Below are 23,849 nucleotides of genomic sequence, written 5' to 3'. Positions count from 1 at the left end.
AAAACATGTAACCTCCATTAGAGGCTTCATTTGAATGCTAATTCATGGAGCAGTAAATGTTTATTATTTTATGTTTTATTGAAACATAAATTAAAGAACTGTAATTATGTGTATGGCAAACAGTAAAGCAATGTACATTTGTCATGCAATGAGTAAGACAAGGAAAAATGCTACCACTGTTTCATCTACATCCAAATCCTTTATTGTAGACCCAACAGAAAGACACCCAGAGGGAATAACTCTGCAGATTAATGTTCTGATGTGTGTGTAAATAAAAAATATATATGCTAGATATTCTTCCTAGTGAAGAATGCATCCTGGAATTCATTTGTGAAGGTCAGAAGCCATCCAAAGAAAGGGTGGGTTTCTTCTTCTCTCCCGAGAGAGAATCACGGTGACTCTTACTGAAGTTAATGCTGAACAAAGAATCCCTCCCCTTGGCAGTCGGCTGGATACTGATCATTTTCAGGATAAGCTATTGGCTCCAGACACTCAAGCATACATGAGAAGTTTTTTCAAAGGACATACGTGAAGCTAGAAAGATAAGACCTTCAAACTTACATTTTGATAAACCGATACTTTTCAGTGGGGAAGAAAGGCATGTGCCATGCAGTCAGAATGGCTCCAGCGAGACCACATTCTTGCATGTGCAGGAACTTCTAAGCAGAGGGAAAAGACAAGGCTGGTGAAGAAGATCTATGTGTATGAGGTTACTTTTGTCTTTTTGTTTTTTTTTTTTTAAGCAAGCTAACAAAGTAAGATCACAGTCATCTCCCCACCCACCATCTATCCATCCATTCATTTGTCCTTCCATCTATGCATCTACGTATCCATCCTTCCAACAATTACACAATGTGTTCTCTAAGCTAGGAATCTGGGAGGAGGGGGAAAGAAATAATCAGGAAGAAAATATGGTAAGGACTAAGCTAGAGTTCTAGAGTAATGAGAGAGAGAGAGCTGTAATTCTTGATATTTTGTGATAAAAGCAGTCAGTGAGATACATACAAAGAATCAGAGGAACCCTGGAGAGTCTGAAGGCCACACAGAAGAGGTGACATCTGAACTGGCTCTTAAAAACTGAGAGGAAGTTGGAGAGAAGGAGGGAAAGGAACTCCACACGGAGGGAGTTCCTTTTTAATTTTTTCTACCAAGAATATATAAACACAACAGCTACAATGGTAGCTCATAAAATACAAGGGTGACAAATCCTGAAACGTTCTTGTATCTCTTGAAAGTTGTTTTACTGGAAGTAGCACTAAGGCGCTTTCCCTGCAAGGCAGCAAACAGAACCAGTTTCACAAAGAACCTCTGACCTCCTGCTCCTGCCTGTGTGGCTCGACAGGAAGACCTACCCTGGAAGGGTCTGCCTGGGCTTCCACTTCCCTTGTTGCAGGAGCATAACCTAATGCTGTAGGAATGACCATATTTGAGGATTATCATGGTTTTGCAGATCTTGCTTGAGTTGGTCAGCTTTTTTAAGGGCAATGACTACAAATTCTCCTGTCTTCTTGCTGAACAGTTTTAAGAACTTGAAGCTGTTATGGTCACTTTGAAAATCAGTTATGAGCCAGAAGATGATAATATGGAATATTTTACAAGATCTCTCTCAAATTTGTGAGACATCTGTTCTCTCATGGGACTCTCTTGCACAAGCGCTCAGTATCCTGAGGGTGAGTAGTATGCGGGGCAGAGGGATGATACCTCCTGCTGGGCTGTGTTTCACTACACCTCAGGTGCCAGTGGGAAGTGTCGCACCTGGGCTTTGGCCTTGAGAAAACCTACTCACTCCACCTCCCAAGGCCTGCATTTCTTTATCTCTCCATCTTTCAAGTGGAGAGAAAACCAGTATCCTAACACATAAAATTATTGTGTGGGTTATATGAAACAAGTAGATAAAGTGCTTAGACCAATGCTGGCATATTCCAAATGTTCAGCAGATCTTATTATCACTATGTTACACAACAGTAGTTTTGAAAATATGTTTGACAACCCGCTTCTGCTATAAACCAGAAGGTTCGGTTCTGCAGCGAGCCTTGCTAAATAGATTTCACCCCAGACCATCACCCACCCCAAAGCTCATGTTTTCTTCCTGGCTGGATTCTTCCTCACTTGGTTTGGGGAGGCCTCAGCTTCTGCTGCAAAGTTTAGGGTCAGTGTGAAAACACTACCAGCTACTAAGTTCCAAAATAAGTGTCACTGGAAGTGCTTCTGCTCCAGGGCCTTGAGGACACCTTGACATGTTTGACTCAGGAATAAAATTAGTTGTCTGTCAAAAGGCACAGGCACAGTGATGGTTTCTGGCCCTTGTGTTAGCAAGTTCCTTCCTGTAGCATATTGCAGCTGGTGTGCCTTTCATGAAACAGAGGAAACACAGTTTTCCAGGTGCCGCAATCGTCCCAGTCAAACTGAGAAACTTTAAAAAAAGGTAAAAGATAAAGAACCAATTCAGTTTCAAAAACATCTCCGACTTTGTTGAGACCCTGTGGAGTTTCGTGGCTTAACGGTTGTGTCTTTAAGCCGTACAGCACACCGGTGGTGTTCCAGCTGTGAGTTGTAATAATATATCATGAGAAGGATGGTGCTCCAATGATGTATGAGTGCAGTACATCATCTGAGCATCGCAGCTTTCATGATGTATGGCTCCAAACCACAATGAGAGTTTAAAGGAGCTTTTAGTGACCAAGCAGCTTTAAATTTCAAATTTTTTAAAAATTAAGGTCTTTTCAAGTCAAATACAAGCAACCTGATGGAATCTGATGCTGTATAGAGTGTCACTGAACTCTGAAAGCGTGGGTGTGTGTCTTTTCCTTTCGGCTTTAAGTTCACAAGGTGGAAGTAATTGGCAGGCTCTTCTTCAATTCCCCCTCCAAAAGAAGAGAAGCCCAGAGAACTGAACAAACGTGAGCTAGTGTCAGTGCATCCATTTTGCCAATCAGTTTCCCCCATCTTCCACACTGCACACATGAGTAGCTCGTCTCCACTGCAAAGTACTGGATCACGAGATGCTGTAATAGGTAGTGGGTAAACCCAGGAGAGATTTGTTTTCTTTGTTTTAAGGTGTTCTCCCACTAAAAGTTAGAACAAGAAGAACAGACAAAAAGTAGATTAACTTCCTTACCCATTGCTCGCAAATTCAAAACAGGACATAGGGGAAGAAAACTCACCTTTTCTATCATTTGTCTTGGTAAAGTAAAGGAAGCACTGATTGCAAATGAGAAGAAAAATAAAAGATGAATAGCATATAGGCCACTCACCCTGAGAAGGAAATGGGAGCTATTGTCATAGTTCCATCACTCCTGTTTTAACGATACGTTTATAAGACAGCGACCTTGCTCGTGAGAATGTACCCACTTCGTTTAAAAACCACTCGCTTTTGGGGGCAAGGAAATCACTACCAATAAGAAAGTAGGTGCTGGGAGAACTGCTCCTCCTCTATTTTTCTTATTTATTTTTTTAACCCTACTACAGTAAACAAAACAAAATGAGAAATCTCCCTACTGTTTGTGTAGTAGACTCAAACGAGAACATCAAGAGACAATTACATTTCAAGTGGCTTCTTCCATTTTCCTTTAGTGAGTGAATTAAAGGGAAGAATGGTGGTAGAGTTACTGCCATGTGGAGAGAAACATCTGGGCATGAGGCATTAACACAGTCTCCCTTCCCCTTATCTTGCCTCTGGTTTTTCACTTCTTTGGCTTCCTCCAGTAGATTGTAACTCTCAAATTACTGTAGATTTTTGGTGTCTACCTCCTACCTCTCCCTGACTTCTGAAGGGCAGAACATCCTCTTTTCATCAAATAGAACCATTTACTGTCTCAAAAAGAAGTCCCAGACTTCTTTTGTACTAGAGGCTTAAGTATATAATCTAGGTAATGTAAGCGTTCAGAACAGGCCTCCCCAAGATGTGCGCTTTGGCACGTGGATTCTGTTGAGCTAAAGGCAATGGAGACCCTGTGGGCTCAAGAGAAACTACTTACCCTCCCTTAACTACCTAGAAGAATTTCAACTGGGGATTTTTCCCAGAAAAAGAGTTATTACCAAAGATAAATTTTATCTAAATTTCCCCGTCTATATGGCAGGGCAGACATCTAATTACCAAACTTTGCTCTTCTCCTCACCGTCCTGTGAATGACCCTCCTGTCCTTGGAAGCCCCAGTCCCCTATCCCATTCCTTAGCTCAGGACAGCGTATGTACCTCATTTTAGTTTTCTGTCTCTGTACCTCTCATATATATTCGGTTCCCATACGTACAATATTAAATTTGATTTTCTCCTGTTAATCTGTCTTATGTCAGTTTAATTCTTAGAGCAGCCAGAAGAACCTAGAAGAGTAGAGGAAAGTTTTCTTCCTCCCTGTCAGTAACAACGATGTGGCAATAAACGCATCACCCACTACTCTGAGGCTGTCATTTGAACAATAGGAGTGATGCAGTCTTAGCATCTAAAGAGATGGGGGCTGTTTCATCTGCTATTTGAAGAATCCCCCAAATTGAGTCCACTTCTTTTCTATAGAGAAAACACGGACACACCATTTAGTCATTTCTTTCTCATAAGGTAAAAAAACTTTACTTACACCTTTATAGTACTTTCACATCATTCATCTACCCATTTTTAAGGCATTATCAATGATAAAACATTTGCTACCATTTACGTGAGAGCACTGTGTGCCACTAACTGTGCATAAGGCTCTGTATGCATCATCACATTCTCACCAAAACACTGAGACATAGGAGATGTTACTGTGTCCATTGCAGCAGATGAGGAAACGGAGGCTTACGGAGAGTAAGTAAATTGTCCAAGGTCACCAAACTGGTCAAAGTGGCAGATCTGGGATTCTAAGCCAGGTTGAGGGGATGTCAAATCCCAATTTAGTTAGGCTATCATCCTTCCCAATTAAATAATGAATATCTGGGTGAGCGTATGCCCTGGTTTATTTGAAACGGTCTGGGTTTAGATGTTTATGTATCTTCGTCCACTTACAACAGGGTGACATCCCAGTAAACCCATCGTAAGTTGAAGATATCGTTAAGGTGAAAATACATTTAATATGCGTAACCTATAGAACATCGTAGCTTAGCAGCCTGCCTTAAACGTGCTGGGAACACTTACATTCACCTACAGTTGGGAAAAATCATCGTAACACAAAGCCTATTTTATACTAAAGTGTTGAATGGCTCATGGACCTTACTGAATACTATACTGAAAGTGAAAAACAGAACGGTTGTCTAGGTACAGACGGTTGTCAGTGTATCTGTTGTTTACCCTTGTGATCCAGTGGCTGACCGGGAGCTGTAGTGGCTGCCACCGCCCAGCATCACGAGAGAGTACGGACCCACATATCGCCGTGAGCCTGGGAACAGATCAAAATTCAAAATTCAAAGTATGGTTTCTACTTATTACATTTGCACCATCGTAAAGTTAGAAAATTTTAAGTAGAACCATCGTAAGTCGGGGCCCATCTATAGTTATAAACAGGCCAGTGTAGTGATGAACAATGCCTCGTTTCACTCCCCAAATTCCCCTTTGGACAATAAATTATACGGCACCTCACTAGTAATATGTTTCATGCTGGGATCTGATTTCTGCTGGTTCTAAGTATTCTTATCTGCCTGTAAGGGGGGAAAACAAAGAGGGGAGGGAGGGAGGGAGGGAGGGAGGAAGGGAGGCAGACTCTCATGAAGTTGTTTTGAAGGGATGGCCTTCTAACTCCATTCCTCTGCTTATTGGCCATTTACACGTCTTCTTGGGAGAAATGCCTATTCAACCCCTGCCCATTTTCTTAGTTGGTTTTTTTGTCTTTTTATTACTGAGTCATAGTAGTTCTTTATATGTCTTAGATACGAGTCCCTTATCAGATGGATGATTTGCAAAATAATTTTTCTCCCATTCCGCGGGTTACCTTTTCACTTTCTTGACTGTATCCTTTGAAGCACAAAGTTTAAATTTTGGCTATGTTCACCTTCTTCCACTTTTAAGGACCCTTGTGATTACATTGGGTGCAGGTGGATAATTCAGGGTCATTCATACTCTCCCTGTTTTAAGGTCAGCTGGTAACAAGGCTAATCCTTCTGCAACTGTAATTTTTCGTTGCCATACAACCTAACATATTCACCAGCCCTGGGCTTAGGAGATGGACGTACTGGAGGGTCTACTGTCTGCCTCCCAAAGCAGTGTTTTTGTTTTCCTTCAGAATCAGACTTGCCTTCTGTGATTACTCATTAATCTGAGGGAGAGGGATTCATACTGGGGCAACTGATGGAGGTTGCTGGACCCTAGTTACGGAGCAGGGTAGCTCTCTATCTCTAGTCTTCCCTGCCCTTTCCCCGCCATGATTTTATCCCTTATAGACAAATTAGAATATGTTCTGATAACGACAAAACACATCAGTGGGACTATACTGACCATCCTCAGGTGAGTATGGGGTAAGGTAGATGTGTTCAAAAGGATGGAAGGAGACACACAGATCGTGCAAAAGAGGCGGGACCTATAAAAGTGTTGTTAAGGTATTAACACTGAGAGAGACCCTACATTTGGAGAAAGAGATAACGGAAAGGGCTTTAAAAGCTAAAATTTACTCAAGCAGATGAGCCAGGAAAGGGTGGATCTACTGCTTGGTGCAAACTACATACAATTAATAAATTAGGGGGGAAAAAAGACTTGACATTGAACAACTTGGTTAATCTATATTTATATCTGGCATGACTTTGAACTAGGAAGACGTAAGGTGGAAATGGGACTTAGGAGATAACATCCTTGCTTTAAGTGAATTGAGATCTCTGGGCAAAGGCAGGTTCCATCCCCTGAGGGATGCAAGTCCGAAAGAACTTGCAGATGTGATCAAAGACATTACTGAGAAATCATGGAGCTGGCAGAGGCATCAAGAGGCCATGGCGAAGAGGTGACCTTATATTTGGAATCTGGAGAGGCAGGGTGGCCTCCTGAGAGATGGTGTCACTTGGTGGTGAAGAGCAGATGCTCCAGTGTCTGATGGCAGACTCAGGTTCAGATTTCACCTCCTGGTCACGCCTTCAGGAGCATGGCCACGTCGTTTAACCTCTTTGGTCTATTTTGTCTCTTGGAAATGGTGATGTATTTATTAACAACTTCTAGGCAGCATTGTAAGGGTTAATTGAAATAATGATGTAAATCAACCCAGGGACTGGTATGTAGTGATCTTTCATTAAGTATTAACAACAATGACTACTACTAAGGGTAATAATAATAATTGTAGAAACTAGTAGACTCGGGAAACTTAAGCCCGTATTTCCTCACAAGTGATTTTCTCCCTCCTCTGCAACTACTGCCATGGATTTCTTTGTGAAACTCCTTTTCCTTGGAAGAGTTATCTGTGCTTATTTATCTCCTTTTCTTCACCTTCTACTCTCTCTTAAATTCTCTTCAGGAAAAAGAAAAAATCCGCTTCGGTTTTCTTTTTTAATATCAGTTTTATGGAAACATAATTCACATACCATAAAATTCACTCTCTTTAAAGTATACAGTTTCATGTTTTTCTAGTATATTCACAAAGTTGGGCAACCATCACGACTATGTAATTTTAGAATAAATTCATCACCCCCAAAAGAAACGTCATGTCCATTAGCAGTCACTCCCCATTCCCCTTGGCCACTGCTAATTTACTTTCTGTCTCTATGAATTGGCCCATACTGGGCATTTCATATAAACAGAATGATATATCTGGCCTTTTGTGTCTGGCTTCTTTCACTTAGCATAACTCACTTAGCATAATTCTTTCACTTAACAGTACTTCATTCCTTTTTATGGCCAAATCATATTCCATTGTCTGGCTATACCACATGTTTTTTATACATTCGCTACTTGATGGGCATACGGGTTGTTTTCCCTGTTTGGCTGTTATGTATAATACTGCTATAAATATTCATATACAAGTTTTTGTGTGGACCTGTTTTCAGATCTTTTGGGTACGTACTTAGGAGTAGAATCCTGAATCATATGGTAACTCTATGTTTAACTTTTTGAGGAAGTGCAGAACTATTTTCCAAAACAGTGGCATCATTTTACATTTTCACCAACAGCCTGTGAATGCTCTAATTTTCCACAGTCTCATCCACATTGTTATTTTCTTTTTTTAATATTGCCATTCTATTGACTGCTAAGTGACATCTCAATGTGGTCTTCATTTTCATTCTACTAATGACTGATGATGTTGAGCATCTTGTCATGTGCTTTTTAGTTAAGTTTTATTCTCCCAGTTTCATGGAAGCTAACGCAAGCTTTCAACAGTGCTGACTATTGATGATACACTCCTTGAAATTCCTTCTTCCATCAGTTTGAGAGCTTACCCTCTCTTGATTTGCCTCCTTCTTTGCTGTATCCTTCATCTGAGTCCTACTTCTTCTCTTCCCAAAATTCAAATGTTGAAGTGTCCCAGTTCTGAATGTTTAGCTCTGCCCACTAGGTTTTTTTTGCAGGACACTTATATCCACCTGAAACTAAATTGTGTATTTATTTTCTTGCTTATTTTCTGTATCACCCTTTGCATTGTAGCTCTATGGAGGCAGGGACTTTGTCTTATTCGTTACTATATCCCTGGTTTCTAGACTAGAACTTGGTTCTAAATATTTTTGCATGAATAATTATAAATGTTAGAAAAATGTAAACAGATGTTATATGAATAAAGAGTGGAGCTCTCCATAATTAAATAAGTTTCTGGATTGCTAATTAAACACAATTAACCATGTGTCTTTTGAGTGGGTCTTCTCTGACACTATGGTAGTGAGCATTGTGGAATTTTAGTTGACCATGAAAACTTTTTTGGTATGCAGTGCATCATGGATTTTTAAAAATACTCTTCCCGGGCTTCCCTGGTGGCGCAGTGGTTGAGAGTCCGCCTGCCGATGCAGGGGACATGGGTTCGTGCCCCGGTCTGGGAAGATCCCACGTGCCGCGGAGCGGCTGGGCCCATGAGCCATGGCCGCTGAGCCTGCGCGTCCGGAGCCTGTGCTCCGCAACGGGAGAGGCCACAGCAGTGAGAGGCCCGAAGGAAAAGAAAAAAATACTCTTTCCACTCAAGCAGCTATACTGTAAAATTTAATCAGAGGTTTTGATAGCACTTTAAAAAGTCAATTGTGATCACCAAAGTTCAATATGAAGAACGAATTATGTCGAATTATCTCCGTATGTGCTGTTCATGGGGGTTTTATCAGAATGCCATTCTATTGGAAGGCCATGACAATGGTATTCCTTCACAGCAGCGAGGTTTTGAGCAGGCTTTATGGTGATTTCCCTTTTCTGAGAAGTTGAGTGCTTTGTCAGGATCTTGTGATCAGTCTGTCGCTTAAGAATTTAAGTCAAGCTCTCAGGCTGTGTTGAGAGCTATGCCCTTGGGGAAAATCACCTATACAGTGAGCTGTTTGCTGTCATCAGTGTCACAGTGAATTTAAAGTGGTTACCAATGATCAAGGGTGGCAATTGCAGGACTGGGTGGTAACAGAGCCTATAGAAATAGCCCTGAACACTAACCCAGGAGAGCAAGGTAAAGAAAAAGAGGTGTGGGATGGGCCTGGACCCAGGAGGTTTCCCTAATGTAAGTTCACAGCCACCTGTATGTCATTAGTGGACAAGAACAGACATATTCGTAAGGACAAGGCACAGAGGGTGACCAGAGAGCGGCAAGTCGAGGAAGCATTCAGTAATAGGTCTCCCATAATGCAACAGGGCAGGCAAAACAGTGAGTGACCTTGGTGCTTACATTAGCACATTTTCAGGAGAGGAGGTCAGGAACCAGATGGATCCTGTGAACCATGGTTGCGGTTGTCTAAGTCTGGCCCTGGACCAGCAACATTGATATCACTGGGAGTTTGTAAGAAATGTGAATTCTAGGGGCCTGGCGATCTGTGTCCCACCAAGCCCCGGGTGCCTGCGCAGATTTGAGGACCACTAGTCAAAGCAACAGTAATAAGCTTTAGCAACAGAGTAACTTTAACGATGTCCCATTCAAGGAGCTTCTTAAGTATCTTCCCTGCTGGTGTGGGAACCAAGCCCTGAATGTGATCTCACTCTGCTGATTAAAAAGTAAATAAATAAACATAAATAAAAAGTAAGAGTAATACTGCTGCAGTTTTATGTATTAAGTATTCAGTATGTACTAAGCAGCATGCTAGGGACATGGTTAGCAGATTTGATCCTCTTAACAGCTCTGTGAGGTCGAAACAGTTGCAACCCCCCTTATGGATGAGGAAACTGAGATATAGGCCTTGTGAGGCAAGAGCAAAGAGCTAGTAAGTGGTAGGCCCAGGATTTGCATTAGGCAGTTTGGCTGGAGAACACTGGTCTGGAATACCTGATTATTGAAAGGTCCAAGGGAGATGGTGGGTGGGTGGACGGATGGATGGATGGATAGGTATAAGGAAGAAAGGAAGGAAAGGAGGGAGGGAGGAAGGGAAGAAAGAAGGAGGAAAAGAGGGAAGAAAGAGGGGGAAAGGGTAGCTGCAGGTTTGGGAAGTAAAGATTGAGTACGCCTTCTTTTAAGGGTGGGCTATTTCCATGTACTGTGACAGTCTTGCCGTCTTGCTATTAAGTCAACTAGCCCACGTGCATCAATCACTTTCAGCCTGGGCTTATCCCGCACTGCTTCCTTCTAAGAATTTGTTTCCATGGGTAGTGTGTGATGTATTTTTCCCTGTTTGTTTTTTCTCCTTGTCTCCCGCTGCTCACATAGTCTGTGACTTAGGCATGCACTCGTCCCAGTTGCTGAGGGATCCATGACTGGCTTCATCATTAACTGGAGAATATTCTGGGAAGAACATGTCACTCTTTGGGGACCATGTGCTCAGGGGCTGCTGTGAAGCTCCTCTCTGCTTTATTCACCTTGGAACGCCTTGTTCCCTGCCTCTGCCTTAATAGCATATCATTTTCCCCTCCTCACGCAGCAAAGCCACGGGGACACTTATCTCACATTCTCCCGAGGCCCTTTGGAGGCTTGGAGACTTGCAGCCTGATCACTGTAATCAAGAAGGGGTGGGTGTGATCGGAGACTAGGTTTGATTCTTTGTCTGCCTGTCCACATTTAGGCTTTTCCTTTTCACATTCCTCCCCCTGGTTTGTGAACATAGCTCAAGGGCAGGAGCGAGGTTTAACTTCGGCTGAGGTACAATAGAGGCTCCTTGGAAATAAAACTTTTAAATGGCAGTTTCGCCTTGAAGGGTATTGAATTAGATATGCTGTGTGCCTTGACTCATGATCTCTGCATAATAGCATTGCTATGTATATTACCTGGGCGCTTTAGAAGACTAGAGAAACGGACTGTTTAAAAAATTAACTTCACAGAATCAGCGTTATGTGCTGACAAAGAATGTGGCGGTAAGAGCCAGATGGGCTGGCTTCCTGTGCTGACTCTACCACTTCCTCTGGGGCTTTGACCTCTCTGAGCATAGATTTCCTCATCTGTAAAATGGAGATCATAGTAGAACTTGCCTCAGGGGATTATTCAGACCATTAAACGAGATAAAAGCTTTCTTATCATAGTAACTCAACACTTAATAAGTGAGAACTATCGATGTTACTATTATATGATTATTATTTGAAGCCCCTGTTCTGTAACTTGCTCCATACTCCTTTCTACTTTCGCTCCTCTGCTTCTTTACTTATGCCTTTCTCTGTTAGCCAATCCTTCTTTCTTGTCAGTTTCAGAGTTCCTATGGTAACCTTTTAAGACATGCTGTCATTTCAAAGCACTGGCTAAATACAACCAAGATTGACAACTATGGGTAATTCCACAGAGCCCCTAAAACACTGGCACTCACACTCTCATATATGCCACCACACTGTCCTCTCTTGTTTTTTTTTTTTCTTTTTGGTGCGCGGGCCTCTCACTGTTGTGGCCTCTCCCGCTGCGGAGCACAGGCCCCGGACGTGCAGGCTCAGCGGCCCTGGCTCACGGGCCCAGCCGCTCCACGGCACGTGGGATCTTCCCGGACCGGGGCATGAACCCGAGTCCCCTGCATCGGCAGGCGGACCCCCAACCACTGTGCCACCAGGGAAGCCCCCTCTCTTGTTTTGAGCCTCTATTCTCTGCAGATTTCAGATATAGTTACTGAAGGTGACCATCATCTTCCTCTGAAAAATAATCCAGCAGGAGCCAATATGGAGTAACTGGACTTCATGGAAGCGTCATTATCAAGTCTAGAAATATATGGGGAGATAATCACATTTTATTCTTTCTTCCTTGTACTTTTTCAGCATGTTCACATCCACGTTCTCCCAAGGAAGGCTGGAGACTTTCGCAGGAATGACAGCATCTACGATGAGGTAGGTCTGCTCTCTCTGATCTTATTGTTTGATTATCGGGGCTGGAAGTGTGAGGAAATCAACCTAATGAACCAGGAACCCTGCGTATATGGTCTTAAATGGGATTCTACCCAATAAGACTTGGGAAGTGGCAGTAGAGGCCAAGGAGCCAAGAATGGCCATTGCAGAAACTGAAGACAAATGAATTATAATGATTTTCTTTTTCAAATGTAATGTGGCAGAAACCAAGTGTCTTTGTGATTTCCGTCCTGTCATTTACCAAGGCACTAAACATTTTCATGGAGACACAGCCCAGAGGTTCTGTAGGAGATAATCTAGAGTGCCACCAGTGGAAATCAAGCAGATTGGTATATGTTTTTTTCTTTTTTTAGTTGAATACTACATTTAATTTTAAAACCACTTTGGAACTCGGCTTGCCTCTCCTAACAGCATTTATTCAGAGTGGAACTTTGAGTTATGGTCAGCAGAAACTAGGTTGGTTTGAAGGATGAGTGTAACCCCTGTGTCATAAGCATTTAGCAGTTAACTTATTACTTCCATTCAAAGATATAAGTGTGAAACCACTATAAAGATGAGCAGCAAGAAGCAGGTGATCTGCTGCTAGGACCTCATCTACATGAAAACCTTCAGATGTCTGTCTGTGCTGTGCGGAGCATAGACCCTTTCATGGATATGCTGGTGTAACATATCAGAAGAAAATTTTAGTTTAAATATTTATTTCAGCAAGGAGAGGGCACCTGTGTTCCCCATGTGTAAGAGCTGATCTGATAGCAGTGGGGCTCTGGAGTGCTTGGTTGGAGAGGTGAAAACACTGTTTTCTTAGGCTGAACTGTCCTCTTGAAATCTTGTTTATATTCCAAATGTGCTTGTGACAGAAGCTGCAGGGCTACATTTCAGCCCAGTTTGAGACATGATGTCCAAGGCTGAGGTTGGTGTGTGGCCTTTCTCTCCTCCACACTCTTTTGCTCTCTCGTGTACACTCTCCCAGTGTCTCCAGCCTCACAGGTGAAGCAACACATGTCCCTGTCTCCTACCCATTAGGAGAAGCTTCTCAGGAGAAGTAATTGCTAAAAGAGTTTTCTTTTTCCCCATTAATTGCTGAGTCGTAAGTCCCCACTAAGGGAGATTGTGGTACGAGACTTGAAGATGTTGAACTTCAGAGACAGGCAGAATTAGGTTCAAATCCCAGTGCCGCCTACTGGGATTGTGTGATGTTGGAAAAGTCATGTAAACCCTGTGTTTTAATCCCCTTTTCTTTAAAATGTAGATAATATATAATACATACACTTCAAAAGGTGGTTGCATGTAATGTATGACATACTGTACATGAAAAGCTTATCACAGGGATGGGTACATACTTTATTTATTAAAGTATGTACCAGTGTGGTACGTGCTGGTAAAGTATGTACCAGCATTTATTAATAATTAACTGTTTCTGTTCTTATTACCGTTACTAGTTTTGTTTTTAAGAAACCAGCAACGGTGAGTAAATGGAAAACCTGGATTTGAAGCCAGGTCGTTGGATGCCCCCATCCAGCGCTCTTTTCAAGGGTCAGATTTCCAGTTTTCCCTCTGTCTTAAACTGCTCACTCTGAGATTCATCTTACTCTTTGTGCAAAAATACGTCTCCAGTTTGAGCGCATAATAAGATAACGCCTAGGAAGCAGCACGAGAAACATGAGGCATTGCACAGGCGTTATTGGTACAAGATGTAATGGACATTAGACTGAGTGACCTTAACCAGAAATGATGGAGTAATGAGGGGCAGCATTCTTTATACTGATGGGAGTACTCACCCCCGATTATGCATCTCTCCATGAAATACAACAGACATACTGCCTGGGAGGGTGGGCAGTGGGAGCAGGGACAGCAGGAGACTGAACTCCGTAGAATGGAATTGTATTCCTACTGCTGCAGAAATAGAAAATGATGCCTGGAGAAGCTCTAGATGATAAATTGGCTAGGAATGCTGTATTCTCCCTGGGCACTGTTTTAAGAGGGATGGTGACAAATCGGAGAAGGTTCACAGAAAGGTGATTAGGATGACAGAGCCTGGAAGCTGTTACCTTGGGGAGTCGTTGAAGGTGAAGATGTGTTGTCGGAAGAAGGGAAGGCTTGTAGAGGGAAGGCTATGACCGGGTCACTCTTTCTAAGTATCTGAAGGGCTGGCAGGTAGAAAAGGTATTAAAGCTGTTCTATGTGGCTCCAGAGAGCAGATCTGGAACCGTTAGGCATCGAGGAGTCAGGTATCAGTTCCACATAACAACAGGTCAAATTTATAGAAACTTCTGAATACTTAGAGTGCCTCGTGAGGGAGGGGGCTTCCCATCCCTGGACCCGTGCAAGCACAGAGTGAATGACCGCGATTCTTCAGGAGGACTTGTCCATCCAGTTCTTGGATGGGCCACATGGCTCTGTGATTCCTGTCTTTACATATCTGACCATTTGATGGTTACCTCCATTTTTAGGTTACGAAAGTTCTGTAACAAATAGTGTAGGGTTTTTGTTGTTGTTGTTGTTAGTGTTACAGCATTCGGGTTACTGCCTAATAAAATATATCCTTTCCTGTTCAGTTCATGGAAATATAAGATATAACGCTTCCTTGACTTACATGAGCTCACTCTAATGAGTTTTCTCATTCCCAGCCTCTTTCCTGCTTTTCCCCCAGCTCGGCGTTGCCTATTGATGTTCCGTGGGCTTTGTTTGCCTCCTCATATGTGTTTTATTTTGCTTGTGAAGAATTTTTTAATGGCGTGCTTTATTTTGCCTGCAACATATTTTTTTAATGAGTCTGGATGCTATTAGGCGTGTCACTCATTCTCGAGGTCACTACCACTCCCTGTCTCTTACCCGGCTTGCCTCACTTGTTTATGATACCAGCCTGGCCTTTGAAGGCGTTTCATGGGCTACTCCTCTTCTCTCTACCACTCAAATATTACTAGTCCCCAGTATCCTCCGTCCAGTCTGTATGCCACTCATCTGTAACATCCATTTCACCTCCTTACTTCCTCATTTACAATGCTGTGGTCCTGGGTGAGTTCTTTGACCACAGTAGTGGGTCCGCCCAGCTTCCCAGCTCCTCTCAGCCTCATTTCTTCTCACCACTTGCTTTTGTCAAATTCTCGTTCCCACCGCAGGGACTTTGCACATGTTGTTTTCTTTGACTGTACCTTCTTCCATCTTCTCTTCCCCTTCATATCTTCTTCCAAATCTCAGTCCAAATATTACCTCCTCAAAGAGTCCTTTTTACTGATCCCCCCCACCTCATCTAAGACAGCTAATCCCCTATCCCCCTCCAGGAGAAGGCTATCGTATTTCCATGTTTATTTCCTTCATAACATTTACCACACTTGAAATGACTTCTTAGTGTATTAGTCAGTGCCTGCATCCCCAACTACACTGTAAAGCCATGAGAACAGGGACCTAATCTGGTATAGAACAGGTAAATAAATAGTTGTTCAGTGAATGGATACCTGAAAGAACAGGGTGTTGAAATAGAGGAACTTGAAATTCCCTACTAGTCCTTACATAATTTAAAAGGAGCGAACATCTTGCTTTTCAGAAGGTCAATTTATTAACTCATAGCTACACTGGGTGAGATTCTGACATGGTGATATCAGCCATCTGAGGTTATTTTAATGGAGCATTGATGGAATGAAGTCTGTTGGTCAGAAATCAGTGTACAGATGGCTGCAAATTGTGGCACATCAGAAGGGCTTGGTGAAGTAATTATAAACATTGTCTGACTGCTAAGCAAGTCTGGTAGGCATATGTCAAAGCTGATAAGAAACTTGCCTCCCCTGAAACCCAAACTTGCGTGTCTGTAACAAATACAGATGTGGGATTTGCTGAAAACAGGCACAAGAGTTTCCCTTCCTTTCTTTCCAACTTTGATTATCACTCCTGAGTTCACCTTCATCTGCTCTTCCTCCAGCTCTCTGTCCTGAATGTGTCTTTATGCATTTTGTTAGATAATTTATCTTCCTCATTTCAGAGGATTAGTCTCTCTTCTCTCCCTCAAAACCAAGTTCAAACTCCATCTTTTCCAAGACAGAATCTCTTGTAAAGCCCTTTCTTTATGGTTCTCCATGCAGATCTCATTTATATGGTGCTCCTAAACCCTTTCTATATCTATGTTATTTAAATTTCCATGAATTACATGAGGCCTTGTCTGAACTCAGTGGACCCTTCATTATCTTGACAAGTTGATGAAGATTATGATAATAACATAAGTGGGTCCTTAGATAAGAGAGCATGTACAGCTAATGCGGGGGATGGAAACACCCCTTGCCTAATGTCGTGGTATATTATCTCATTAACACAGTAAGGCTTGCCCTAGCTGTGTCCCAAGTAAGCAACTCTCATAACTGTATTGGACAATTCATTGAATGTTTATGGGTGACATTGAATGGTTGTGACTGTGCACTGTATATAAAACCCATTACGGACGAAGAAAGTGACTATTATTCAGGCCAGTGGGACTAGCAATCAGCAATTGGAAAAACTCAACCATGAATTTCATAGACAGAGCAACTGTGGCTTCAAGCATATCATGGGAAACAATTGCTTGGCTAAATACAATGCGTGGACAAAATCAGTTCTCTAAAATGCAGGTCATTTGGCCCTGAGGGCTGGAGAAAACGATTATATTGCTGATAATATTTATTGTTGAACTTGGATCTCTTTCACACACCATTTGACAATGGGCTCAAAGTCCATGGGTCCCCAGTTGACTCTCCAAAAGGGAAGGAATGTTTCAGTGAGACAGTTAATTAGCTTTATTTCAATGATGTCCTCAGACTGAGGGATGCGTTTTACAGTGTTTGAGAATTTCGGATTGTAAACTTTGTTATCTCTTGTAAGGACGCCTTTGGTTCTTCTTCAACTCGTGAGAACTTTTTTTTCTGTGTGTGTGTGGTACGTGGGCCTCTCACTGTTGTGGCCTCTCCCGTTGCGGAGCACAGGCTCCGGACGCGTAGGCTCAGCGGCCATGGCCCACGGGCGCAGCCGCTCTGCGGCATGTGGGATCCTCCCGGACCGGGGCACGAACCCGTGTCCCCTGCATCAGCAGGCGGACTCTCAACCACTGCGCCACCAGGGAAGCCCCGTGAGAACTTTTAACTCAAAGAAGCTGGATGTGATATAACCAGCAAATAAATATATAGTGTGATAATTTAATGATCTGTGACCTCAAATTCTCTCTGAGTGGATCTCCAGGTGCTCTTTTGATACCTATTTTAATGATAAAAGAACTTGGTAGACATCTGATTTTCCCTTACTTATGTCAGATTATTACTCAGTTAAATCTCTATGTCCTTTGGAAAAGGGAAACAAAATTAGCAGAGTAGCATTTATCTGGTTAAAAGTTATTCCCACCCATTTTTCCTAGTAGAGATAAGAATTCAGGGAGGATGTAATTCAGATTAGTCATATTTGATGGCATCTACGCATGTGGAATGTTGAGGAGCATGGAAAGCTATTATGGTGGTGATGGTGGGCTGGGGGCCTCCAGAGAATATCATGAAGTCAATGGACACTTAAGAGGAAATAAAGAATGAAAGAAGGCAGAAGAGTAGCTGCTGATGAGAGGACAGGTATCTACAGAATGGGCCTCAAGGCAAAGGATGCCACCTCTATGGTTTTTCCTGGAGTCAGCTTCCAGAGAACTGACACCTTGGGTGAAGTAATTATAAACATTGTCTGACTCCTGGGTGTTTTCCCACAGCTGCTCTTCTCTCTCATCTGAATATGCTCAACTACATATTAGTGGGAAATAAGCAAGAAAAAATTAACTGCATATCAGTCTATCCATGGTACCAAGTAAAACCACTCCATCAAACTGTTCTATGTGGTCCACCCTCATTATTTCTAAATAAGGCATTGTTGTGTGTCTTCATCAGTGAATTGTCTCACCAAACAGACATATTCCAGCAGAAATCTATAAGATGCTTGCTAGTTAAGGTGGACAATACCAAGAAATCCTTGTTGCTGGGGTATCTTTCTGTCTTTCTGCCCGTTTCTCACAATTCTGTTCTCAGACACTATTAATTGTGTCAAACCTCAGTTAATATCAAGACTTGAAGACTGTGCCATTTGTGTATTTTTTAAAGTCTTGGTTAGGTTTATAATCACGGTTCTTGGCATAGCTATCAATGAAGAGTCACTTAAGAAGAGTGTCCAGAATGTTTTGATAACTGTTTAGCCTATGACCCACTAAAGCAAACTATCAAGATTTTGTATAACAAATGTTTCCAAATCAATTTCACTTAGAGAATTGAGAGTGTGGGGAATAGGGATAGAAAAAAATTTACAGGAGGAATATGTTATGAGCAGAAATGGATAAATACAGCAAGAATAAAAAAGATATGGATTAAGCATTGACACATTTATATCAATAAATTTTAATAGCCTCAAAGAGAAAAACCCCCAAACATTTGACTTGATCTCTCTCTTAAAGAAGAAAAGCTAAATAAGCAAGAATTAGGGGGGAAGTGAAGATAAAAATTAATACAATTTTAAAGCCCCAAAGCATTTGAAAATGCTTTTGCTTTTCAATTATCATCTGCCATTCATTAGACAAAGAAAGATAAACTTATTTCAAATAACCTTTATAAATATATCCTGTTACCCCTTAGCTTGGAGCAGGGCTCATTCTTTGAAACTATCATGTGTCGTATTCCAGCAGAGATGAACAATAGGCCTCTGAGTTGCCTGCTTCACAGAACGTACGTACATAGAGCCCTGGAAACAGAGCCTGGCGCTTGGAGTCCCAGCTTGGGCGCCCACAATGTGGGTGTTCTTTTGTCACCGTCAGGTTACATCTATCTATGATCAACGTCCCCCGTCCGTGCTTTGCACGTTGTGTTCTAAAGCAGCACTGCCCAATAGACGTAGAATGTGAGTTACATACATAATTAAAAATGTTTTAGTAGCCACGTTAAAACGAGTGAAAAGAAACAGGTGAAATTAACTTTAATGGTATAATTTTGAACTTAGTATAACCCAAATCTTATCATTTCAACATGTAACTAATATAAGCCATTATTAGTGAGATATTTATATCCTCTTTTAGTATAAGTTCTTGAAATCCCATGTGTATTTTACTTTTCCAGCAAATCTCAACTCAGACTAGCTACATGTGGTTAGTGTCTACCAGATTGGGTGGTGCGGTTCTAGAATTTATTCAATCCAGTTAGCTTCGTTAGTTTTCATAAAGTGTAATTTGATGTAAAACCTCTCAATTTCTTCACCCTGGCCCTCCAAATCCAAAGGACAATAATTTATTTTTCCAGGTCCTGAAAATCATAACATAGGAATTATGTCATTAAACAATTAGGTCAGGTTCCGTCATCCCTGGTCAAGACTTTGTTGAAGTCTTAAAGATGAAATGACCTCAAAGATGACCAGATAGATCCCTCTACACAGAGTTTACCTTTTTAAAAAAATCTTTTTGCTACTAATTTCACCAGGGATGCTCCTAAAATAATCCATGAATTTTGGAGGACAGATAAGCCACCATGTCAATCACTGTTTCTGAAGATTATAACTTTTCTATGGGTGGCCCAATCACGCATTACTCAGGTGGCTGAACTTTCTTGTTCCACTTTTGAAAAGAAACACATTAAATGTCCTTTTGACTCAGTATCGTCTAGGGGTTGAGTCTGGGGCTCTGACTCCAGACTTGGTGTTCGTTCTCAGCTCTGTGTTTTTGTACAAGTTGCCGAACTTTTTCTGTATCTCAGTTCCCTCATCTGTAAGATGCGGACTGTGATGAGGCCGCTGTGATAATTAAGTGTTATTACTAAAACAATTCCAGGTGGACAGTTAATGCTCAGCAAATACTAGCTTTTATCATTTGTGTAATTATTAACGTTATCATCATCATCATCCTGAGGGTGTGTCAGAAGCGTTCTGAGGAGTTGGTGGGAGTGGGTGAGGGTCTGACTGGCCAGAGACCACCTTCTCTGAAGACTCAGGAGATTTTCCAAATCCAAAGAACACATTAAGGGGAGATCATACGGGTTCAGTGTCATCGCTTGTGACTGTTATCATGCATGCCTGTGAGTGAGAAGCCTTCACAGACATAGCAGCTCAATAATTTGTGAGCACATTAAACTTCTGAGCTGCCCCAAGTATGCAACCCACACTATCCAGACATTCAAACACAATGAGGAAATCTCTTCCGGAAGAAGAAATTCTGACTTAGAATCTTATTCTAAGTCTTTCAAATTGCTTTAGCTTCATGGCAAGCAGTTCTTTGGAGAGATTTTTATGACCTCCTGATTTAGAGGAGCAAGTTGAGAGATGCCTGATTTTCTCTCTAATAAAAAAGAAATCTAGAAAAGGCTCCTATCCCTGTATAGCTCTCAATTCTATGCATTGGGTCAATACAGTCATTTATTACAAGTTCTTTCATGTTGAATTTGCTATTGAAATCTCAATGTCTTTCATGTTTTCCATATTTAGATGGGGAGAAAAAAATCTAATAGCATTAGGCTGACAGTAACAGACAACAGATTAACAATAATAAACAATTCTAGTTCTTAAGCTTTGTTCCTAGGGAGAGGACTAATGAAAAATAGAATAAACTCATTACTGTTATTTAATGAGAGTCCACAATGGGCTGGACTCTATGCTGGGTGCTGTGCATACATTACTTTATTCTTCATAAACCTTACTGGATAAGTATCATTAAGACCATTATCTTGAAGCTGAACCTCACAGAGGGTAAGTGTTTGCCTAACCTTTTAAGCAGCTTGTGGCAAAGCTTGTTTATACTAAAGTCTGTTTGACTACAAAGCCTTTGGTCTGAGGAAAATATTATCTTCCCTTTTATGGAAAACTCAAGGATAATGAGATAAGTGATTTTCTTAGAGACTCTGCCTTCCAGTGCTAAACTTTGAACAGTTTCCAGAGCTCTGTTCAACCTTAGAGACATTTACACACACACTACACACACACACACACACACGCACACACACACCCCCCCCTCACATCCTAGATTTCCACTAACCCTGGACACACGACTGCTAATCAAGTATGTAAGACTTAAAATGTAGGAAATTGGCGTCTTCCAGAGTTAGATGTTTTCTCTGCTTTTAGGATCTAACCCCTCAGCCCCCAGCTGGGTACTTTATTATAACTCCTTTTTATAGTTTTGTGTGTGTGTATTTTTTTTTTTTTTAATACAAGGAAGTCATCAACACACTCTAGCCAAGCTTCTACAACTCCCAAGGTCATCCTTTCTGAGCTGGTTTTGTGCACTGGAACCATTTAAATACTTTTGCATGTCTTGTAGTGTATTCATGTCATGATAGCACACTGAAATATTTAAAAGGAAATTGCTGTCTTTTTTTTTTCTCCCCCCTCAAAAAGAAACAGTCCTTGCTTACAACTCTCAATGGACCATAAATATCTTCTAGGCCAGCTGCACCAGTACCTGTTGGAAATCCTTCTTACATTAGCAGTAACTAAGGAACTCATAGAATATACCCTTTGCACTGCAGTGAAGCCTTGTTCCAGCACATTCTTTTTCCTTTGAAAGAATTTTTGTTCTTAGAAAACTCTTCAGTTATTGAAGAGGAATTTGCACATTTGGGTCAAATCCATGTATGACCTTCCAGTTGGCTTCTCCAATAATCTTGGCCATGTCAGTTTGTTGCAGGAAGGGGGACCCCTTCTAGCGCCCGAGAGCGGGCTCTTCTCTAACATTCGGAAATGAATTGTCTGAGGAGACACATGTGCTGACAGAGCAAGGGACTTTATTGGTAAGGGGCTCTCGGATGGAGAGCAGCAGGGTAAGGGAACCCAGGAGAACTGTTCTGCTACATGGCTCACAGTCTCAGGTTTTATGGGAACGGGGTTAGTTTCCGGGTGTGTCTGGCCAATCATCTTGCTTGGACCATAGTCTGACTCAGGGTCCTTCCTGGTGGTGCACGCCTCTCTCAGCCAAGATGGATTCCAATGTGAAAGCCTGTAGGAGGTTGGTCATCTCCTAGATGACCTCTTTCGGCCTCCTCCGCATTCTCCTTTTCGGAGGCAGCACCATGTTCCTTATCGGGACCTCCTGTTGTGAGACAACTCAGGCAAGCGGGCGTGGTCAAGGTGGGTGGTTTCGGTCCACAGTTCCCTAGCAAGTTGATGTGAAAACGAACGGAGGCTGAATATTTTTTAGCAACCTGAAATGACATGAAATAAGCAATCTGACTTGTCTTCTTAAACCATTTTCCATCCACATGGTGTGTCTGCCATTTACCTCCCTTCCTTGGGGCGCTAGAACAGTTTCTTCTTTCAGAACTCATCTCAAAATCAAGAGCATGGGGAGCTCAAAGGGGTTTCATCTATTGGTACTTTTTAAAAGAGGTTAGATGTCATCAGTTGGTTATACCATCCAGTGGAGAGGAAGAATGTGGTGTGATTATGACATTACATGCTGCTGAATTAATGCATCCAGTGAAATACAAGAGGGAGCAGGGAGTTATGTTTACCTCCAACAGATACTAAGCAAACTGAGGCGCGTGAAGACCTAGTAACTTTTCTGAGGTCACGGAAAGAGTAAGAAACAGACCTGGGATTCATATTCAGGCTTTCTGTTTCCAGAGTCTGAGTTCTCTTTCACTCTGCTGCCTCTGTGAACTCGCAGAGGTGTTTACCTTTGTCCTTCCTACCTCCTCACACCCAATAAATCCCACTGTCTAATGGAGTAGGTTCTCAAGAGATATTCGTTCTGCTGAAGCCCCAACGCTCTGAATTCAGAGCCCCGCTTTCCCATTCTTCAGCTCCATGGCTTTCCTTTATCAGTTGCACACCCCCTCCTTATTTTGGGTCCTGCCTTCCTTCCTGTCTAAACCTCCTCTCTACAATGATGTGTGTCAATCATTGCTCACTAGAACTGAGGAAAAACAAAGCACAAGAAGAGCCTGTACCTTCATTCTAAGAACAGTAGTTCACATTGCTACATTTCCTGAGATGACAAAGTATTTTTCAAACTAGCAAAGCCTGATGGGAATAGAGTGGGATTTTAAAGCTGAAATATCAGGCCTTAGTCTAGAGGTATAGTGAGACTTTGCTGGTAACTCGAGAGTCAAATCACAAAGGCTGGCTCTAGCCCTTGTACCCATCTCTGGAGTCTACTTGAAATTAGTTTTCTAAATGGCCTGTGAGGGTCCCATCAGCTCTTTAAGATAGGCCAATCCAAGATGGAACAGTACACATGCACCTTCATATTTTGGAAATGTGTCAACACCCTACCAAGAGACTAATAGCTATTTCTATTTTCTCCCCTTCTGGGCTCCAAATGTTGTTGTCTGTATCATAGTCGTCTGTATTATCTTAGAGCATGGGCCTATAAAACTTGAGTAACTTATCAGAAAAGTCTTTACCTGGGAAATAATTTTTATGACAAATAATAGAAGAGTATATTTTAATGGTATATATGCATATATATGAATGAGTGTTTTAAAATATTTTTAATGACATAAAAGATTGGAATATAATATTGAGGAAAAGAGTGGCATATAAACCAAGAACAGGACGGAAGCATGTGTACCTAGTAATTAAAAG

At 41.8% G+C, this 23,849-nt stretch overlaps 1 protein-coding gene across 39 annotated transcripts in view; it reads left to right on the top strand.

Moving 5' to 3' along the window:
- FHIT (fragile histidine triad diadenosine triphosphatase) overlaps positions 1–23,849 on the top strand; it is a 1,451,597-nt gene that overhangs the window by 1,262,097 nt on the left and 165,651 nt on the right. For all 39 annotated transcript variants that reach the window (XM_067755027.1, XM_067755025.1, XM_067755001.1 and 36 more), the window contains one exon: positions 12,219–12,287. In XM_067755027.1, the coding sequence (XP_067611128.1) occupies positions 12,219–12,287 (69 nt within the window). The remainder of the gene's footprint in view (positions 1–12,218; positions 12,288–23,849) is intronic.

The sequence above is a fragment of the Pseudorca crassidens genome, chromosome 10 (genome assembly GCF_039906515.1).
Source record: "Pseudorca crassidens isolate mPseCra1 chromosome 10, mPseCra1.hap1, whole genome shotgun sequence".
Lineage (NCBI taxonomy): Eukaryota > Metazoa > Chordata > Mammalia > Artiodactyla > Delphinidae > Pseudorca > Pseudorca crassidens.
Note: the sequence above shows the minus strand (reverse complement) of the source record. Positions and strands in the feature narration are given on the sequence as shown.